Raw genomic sequence first — 7,308 nt, 5'->3', positions numbered from 1 at the left:
TGAGAAGATAAAGACCAATGTTTCCGCAAGCAGATTCCGACCGCACGGAGATGCAACAGCCGTACGCTCGAATCGAAGCGTCGCAGAACCCATGCAATTGAAATGAGCTTTGGTTGACCTGTTTGCAGTACCGGGGTACAGCAAGTGACGAAATGGTTTGGAATGATTCCAGGCACTTCTTCCAGGCCAGTTCAAGATGCTGTGGTACCGATTCGTCCCAAGTAAGCCCTGTAAGCCAGAGCTCGTGTAGGATTATCTTTGCAACGATTATGACTGGTGATGTAATCTGAAACGCAACAACAGCAAATATAAATCGTCTTGGAGAGTCGGGCCGACAAGTAAATGATCATTGAGCGAAGTTTGATTGGATGTTCGACACGAGGCATCGAAGATCACTCGAAGCTTTGTGGATTCGCTGCTGGGCTTCAAAACGCAATGGTGAGGTATGGAGTAGTGAGGTTCCGATAAGTTTGGTTCTGTGACCAGCGACATATATTCCAAACGTTCATACTCCTCCATGAATTGACAATACTGTAAGCGAAGTTCCGAAGATTGTGCCAAACGGCGTTCCAAGCTGAGAAATCTGTGGCGTGCTATGTCGAATGAATGACCAAGTTGACTGGGATTGTTCTTAAACGGCAGCCTTACAACAATGCGACCACTGTCATTTATAACAGTCGTTTTTACGTAGTGTTCCTCACAAGCTCGATGTTCTGGTTTCAACAGCACCTTTGATGTTTCAAATGATTCAATTTCCCATAAGCGTTTAATGTGATCGTCAATTGAAGTGGCATCAAGCTTAAAACTAGCAGCAAGCTCTCGAGACTGTTGCGGATGAGACTTTCCTGTCACTACCCAACCAAACAGTGTCTTTTGGAGCATGGGCCCAGTTGTAGAATGCTTCTGTTCCTAAAAGCATGTCGAGGTGTCGAAATTGGTAGAATTTCTCATCTGCCAGAACAATATTTTCTGGTATTTTCCATGTTGAAATGTCGATATTGATGTCCGGCTGATAGGCTATATGCGAGGTGACGCAAAGATACTTCAAAGTGCGACTAACGAGACCTTATTGATGTTGTTGTAAGCGAAGTGATGTCTGTACGTGCATGGCCAATACTGCTGATTTGCACATCGTGTAGACGAAGCTTCTGAGCAAACGAATCGGTGACGAAATTCACTTGCGAACACGAGTCCAGTAGAGCACGGCCTAGTCTGTAGGTGCCAGTTGAATCTCTGACCAAGACCATAGCCGTTGCTAAAAGAACGTGAGATTGATAAAGTTTTTTGATTTGCGAATGATTGTGTGCTACTGCTTCGGTGGCTGGGGAAGAGATTGGTTGTGTTGTTGAATGTATCTTGTTGTGTAACAAAGTGTGGTGCGATCTCTGACAATGGCGACAGCGATTTGTTGAAGGGCAATCGGCCATTTGATGACCCTTAGACAAGCAATTAAGACACAGTCGGTGACGTTTGACGACATCAAAACGTTGCAGCGCATCCAATGCTTTAAATTGTTCGCAAGCCATCAATTTGTGAGTTGAACTTGAGCACAATGCACAAGCATCGATAGCAAGTGCGAAAGACGAGTTATGTCCTTTGCCAGGATTACGAATCTGTTTTGAATACGTTTGGTTAATTGTTGTACCTTTGGACAACAGGAATTAACAATGACGCTCCAGTACTTGTACGCACTGATCCCAAGTCGGGATTGTTGTATAATCCAGCGATAAATTCCATTTGTTTCTAGTTTCCTGATCGCATTTATCCAGAACCACATAGATTAACATGGCTTGCGCTATGTCGATGCCAGAGCCCAAGGACGAAAGTGAACTAAATAATGCCGATGCATTATCAATTAACGACCGTAGCTGAGTAGCGTTTGATGAACTAGCTGAAGGCAACTAAAAAATTGACGATATTGTCTCTGTAAATATTAATGCTGGCTTGTCATACCGAGACTTTAATTTTTCTAATGCCTTAGCGTAATTTTCATTGGTGACTGAAATGCCTTCACGCACTCCAGTGCAGCACCCGTTAAGCTGTTGAGTAGATAGTTAAACTTCTCAATGTTTGTTATTTACGCTCCTTTCACGATTTGATTAAACGAGCAAATGAAGTTGTTATATTCTAGATGATTGCCATCGAATGTGGGCAAGGCCACACAAGGCAGACGTGATAGTTGAGGATGGTAAGCAACGTGTGATGTAGCGTCATCAGCGACTGTACTATTTAAGTCTTCACCAAGCAATTTCTTAATTGCCAACTTGATGTGTACATAGTTGTCTTCCAGTTCAGCGCGCCCATTATCATTTGGATCCAGAGTTTCTATTTCCGATTGAATATTATTCCGATCGAATAACGATTGGTTAAAGTACGATTCCAAAATGCCTAAGCGACATTGAAGATCCACAGGTGATCTTTTAGAAGAATCTCCAGATTGTCCATCGACCAAAGTTTTAATGCGGGAAATGTTCCTTTTGATGTTTGCGCGCTGGCGTCGGTAGTCTTCCAAGGAATTCGACATATTTACAGAATTTGGCGTGGAGCTTAAGTTCTGCTTGACGCGCCAAAAACGACGAAAATGATTGTTGTGTGTATGTGTGTATATGAACTGTATGAAACGAACGAAGAATAAATTTGGGATAAACCACTAAAGGCATCGACTGAAGCGACGATTGCGAGCAGCGCACTGGCCGTTTTAGCAGTAGCGAAATATGTAATAAGAGCAGCGACGATGTGAAAGAAGACGATCGAAAATTGACCGAAAACTAACGGCGAACAAAGTAGACGATGAACGAAAAGAGACACAATGCAATAACCGTTTCTTTGAGTTATGTGCATGTGTGTGATTGCTGCTGCGATGAACTTTGTGTTGGTTTTGGTTAGCTATTTTCCCATGCGACGAATTTGATGTTTTAATTGTTGCAACCAAGCAATTGGAAGCCAAGGCGAATTTGTTTACTTTGTATATACGCGCACGCGGAATTTGTTAACGTAACAAAATGCGAAATTGTCCAATGGTTTATTAAATTTATTTAAACACTGCCCCACATTGGCCGCCAAAATGTTCGGTGCACAAAGCGTTTTTTATGCACACACGAGACTTCAAGTCTGGGCGGTATTTAACTATTTTAATTAACACTTTATTTTTCTTACACAAAGGTGCCCGCGTTGCTTGTTCTAGTTCTTATTACAACTGGGGCTAATTCGATATCGATGTTTTACTAAACTACAAGTATTGTTAACATAAGTGAATAAGTTCCACCAGTGTTATGCAAAGCCGCGATAAATTGACAGCTGATATTGAGTGATCAGCTGTGTTTGAATTAGTTTGACCAAACAATAATTATGAAACGATCGATCAGCTAGAGTTCTGCGAAACGAATGAATAGCTGCAGCAGCCGGCCGGTCAGCGAATGCACTTTATCGAGAGAGAGAGAGAGAGAGCGAGCGCTGCACAAAGAGAGCAGCTCAAACTGCATTTAACATAATGTGCCTATGTACTTAAGATTAACAACATTTATATCAGGCCACGCAGGGCTCCAAATTCAAACATATTAGAGATTCAAATCAATTATGGTTATTTGCTACTGCTGCTGCCAACATACTCCACCCGTTGCAACAGAACCCTTAACAGGCAGCATACACATCTTGTTGACAGCTCTTCGGATGACTCCTTTAGGCGTCTTCAATTCAGCAACTCGAGCAATGCCGTCCCTGCCTGCAACTAAGGCAAGCACTCTGGCGAGTGGCCAGCTCATGGGAGGAAGATTCTCGTCCTTAACGAGGACTACGTCATCCACTTGAATAGGACGAGCTGGAGATTTCCATTTGGCATGCTGTTGGAGGAGTGTGCGATACTCCTCCCGCCACCGTGACCAAAAGATTTGCTGTAGGTGAGTCACTCGCTGCCAGCTAAATATATATATATCTATTTAGTTGCCAATTTAACTACGAATTTTGCTGTGAAAATGGTTGCCAAGTTAACCGAATTCGCATGTTGGTCTGCAATTTGACCATGTCTATGATTCGGAATATAAATCTAAATAGACTGATTATTCACCACTTGCTAAATGATGAATGACTGGCCGCCAGTTAACTTATTATGAATAGTTCGCCAAATGCAACTAAGGTGGTCACCAAATGTAAGAATTTAATATCGAATGTCAATTCTATGGGTATGTTGAAATATGTTTGGGATGCTACGGTTCATGTACCAGTAGCAAAGTGTCGCCGTAATCGGTACTTGGAACAAATTGGGCTGAATGAAGTAAATACGCAAAGATATCTTTTATACTAATTAATTGAGTAAAATGCATGGGTTATGTTGGATTTGTTAGATCCAAGCGCACAGTTTTACAGCGTATACAAACAAGATAACGATATGCAGGAATCACACTTTTATTAGTCTAATGACGCGACGCATTCGGCAGTCAAAAACGGAGTGGGTACAGAACTATTGTGAGATTAATTTTTGAGTACATACGAACGAACGGACAATGCAAAACTTGTGTTGCCTACTTCAGGGAATTTTCTTTGATATACGTTTATCTTACGATTCACAAACGGTTTAAGCTTAAATATATTGACATGCTAGATGCAGCATTTGCTATGCAGGCAGAGCCACCAAGTTGCTCTGCCGTTTTCATCAACCTGTTAATTACCCTATTAATTTTTAATTCGAACTACTTGTTACCACCTTCGTACTTATTGGTGTACTGTGATTCTTGTGCGATTTCTAGTTGGTATTAGGTTTCTTGTCTCAATGCAGACATAGGCATTTCAAACTTCTTCTCCGTCACTGTCCTCATGCATATATGGATTTTGAAGTCTGAATAATTGTGCGGATGGTATTTTGCCTCGCGCTAGTCGTTTTTCATTCAAGACTGAAAGAAACATACATTCCCCAATTGAGTGCCATACCCACTTCGAAAGGGTGAATACATTTTTAGATTGTTTAAACAGCAATAACATGACTTTTTAATTTACGCGCGGTGTAATAATAAGGTACAAGTACAACTGAAAGGTGATCCCAAGAGCAAACTTAGAACACAACGGCGATGTTTAAGTATCGAAAATAGAAAATGTCTAAATTATCTTACAACTATATACAATTATTCTTCTCATTAGGACATTATCTAGGTACATATTTACTGCGGCATAGTAGACTCATTATCCCATCAGTTCGGAGAACTCTTATCGCGGGAGGTTTTATTACGGTCACGACTGGTGCCGAGTACGTGTATGCTCACGTCTTTACCTATCCTCTCGATAAGAACCCTCGTTGCTTAATGCTCTTTGATTTTTTGTGTTATCATGTCTAAAACGACAATTGGAAAATGTGAGCCAAATACATAAAGCGGAAAATAGATAGTGACGAACAGTTGCCCTCTCAAGAGGTTAGCAAGGAAAACTCATTCAACAACTGTTTGTCTTGAGTTGTAATTTAGAACTGACTTTATTTCTTATAATCCTAGCCTTATATAGCTAGGGTTCACGTATTTTCTACCTGTTCTAGATGATCCAAGTGCAATGTATACACCTCTAAAAAAGAAATCCATGCATAGTTGGAAGTTTTATGACACTCAGTTCAACCAAGCCAAATTATGTATATTGGGATGATCCAAATGAGATCGTTGATAGACTTAAACTTTTAGTTGGCTCACAGGCCCAGCTGCCTAACACTAATCATAATAATGAAATCGTTTCGATAGTTGAAGAACTTCGTGAAGCAAAAATTATTTATTGAATAAATAATACTGTGATGAACAATAATTTAGTAATATCAAAATGCCATTTGACAAGTTTGGTCACTTCTTCTCAACAAGCTATGAAAAGAAAGATCAAGTGTAAAAAAACACATTGCTGGTGTTCTACTTGATGGTGATCAGAACATTATTTTTTCAAACAAACGTCTTAAGATTGTGGGTGAACCCTTGGAAGATAATGATGCGGTTACTAAAGTCTTCATAGAAAGAAAAGTAGAAGAAACAATGGAGAGCTTTGAAGAACTTTTAAAAGGAAAAGATCAGTCGGATCAGAAAACAATAAGTGAAATATCATTTACAATTCTTCATGAGATTAAGAAAAATAAAATTGAGGTGGAAGAACTCTTGAAAATCAGAAAGTTCTTTACAAACGGATTTTTGGTATTCGCAAATAGAGTCACTTAAGTAAGTTTTTATTTAACGGTGAAAATCAAAATGTAAAATTAAATATAGACTCTTTAAGATTCGATAATAAAACAGATAAATCAGAGTGTCTTACGTATGCCATGAGATTATAACCATATAGGACCGTTAACAAGAGTTCGGACATTTCTCAAATGGGCGAAATAAAGGAAGTAAAGTAATTTCCATAGTGGAAGACTATACAGAAGAATGGTCAAAGCATTGTTACTAAATACAAACTGTTTCAAAATGTTCTGCAGACAGCACTTTTCAAAAAGAAAGCAGTCCTTGTTCTCGCTTATAAAATAAATACAAATAAATAAAAATAAAAATTAAAGTATTACTAAATATGAAGAAAAATAACTAAAAAAGATAATCATGAGTAGGAGGAATTTAATAGAGGAATTACAGCTACGCAAGCCCGTAAAAATTTTAAACGCCGAAAGAGTTATTTTGAAGGGAATCGATGATCATTGGCAAGCAGACTTAGTGGAAATACGACGAGTACTCATCATCGAATAAAGGATATAAATTTCTATTGACAGTTATTGATACGTTTTCGAAATATGCATGGGGACAAGAAGCATTGAAAACAAACTTCGTGTAAGAAGTTTATAAGGAAATAAAGAAGATGGTACAGTACATTTGCCTGGGACATTATAAAATTAATTCATGAAACATTAGTAAGAAAAAAATAATTAATTAATTAATTAATAAACAAATAAAATGTAAGTAAAACGAAGAAACGAAAAAAAATTAAGTAAAATAAAAAAAAAAATTGTAATAATAAATAAATTGATATTTAAAACCAAAAATATATCTATATGAAAATGTGTGTGTGTGTATGTGTTTGTGTATCTGTTTATGCCTATATTAAGTATTATAAATTGGGGCTTATATTTATTCAGAGCTTAGTATTTAATACAGAATATATGTCCCTTCATGCGACTTATACTACGCGATTCAAGCAACCAAAGCGACTGACTTTACTTCATGAAAATAGCTTAAACATAGCATCGAAGGGTCTTCATCATAAGGAACTTACAATTGGTGCTCGCAGGCAACAACAGATTAAGACTACAAAACGGGAATGCAAGACAAGCTGCACGGTGTACTGCATAGGGCAAATACAGTTATT

General features: G+C 38.7%; 1 protein-coding gene across 1 annotated transcript; it reads right to left on the bottom strand.

Annotated features, from left to right (window-relative positions):
- Nucleotides 1-267: 267 nt before the first annotated feature.
- On the bottom strand, nt 268-1,247 carry LOC122322684. The gene is made up of 2 exons (XM_043215740.1): nt 1,179-1,247; nt 268-909 (listed from the first exon to the last, which is right to left on the bottom strand). Exons 1-2 carry the CDS (start codon nt 1,245-1,247, stop codon nt 268-270), a joined length of 711 nt encoding a protein of 236 aa, XP_043071675.1.
- Between the last annotated feature and the right edge of the window lie 6,061 nt (nt 1,248-7,308).

Source organism: Drosophila grimshawi, unplaced genomic scaffold (assembly GCF_018153295.1).
Source record: "Drosophila grimshawi isolate 15287-2541.00 unplaced genomic scaffold, ASM1815329v1 contig_542, whole genome shotgun sequence".
In the NCBI taxonomy this organism is placed as follows: Eukaryota; Metazoa; Arthropoda; class Insecta; order Diptera; family Drosophilidae; genus Drosophila; species Drosophila grimshawi.
The sequence above is the reverse complement of the archived record's forward strand: the minus strand, read 5'-3'. Positions and strand labels throughout refer to the sequence as shown.

Coding starts and splice junctions, on each gene's coding strand:
- LOC122322684 (XM_043215740.1), bottom strand. CDS start 1,247: ATGGTCTTGGTCAGAGATTCAACTGGCACCTACAGACTAGGCCGTGCT. Junction 910..1,178: donor TACTGGACTCGTGTTCGCAA/GTGAATTTCGTC, acceptor ACATGCTTTTAG/GAACAGAAGCATTCTACAAC.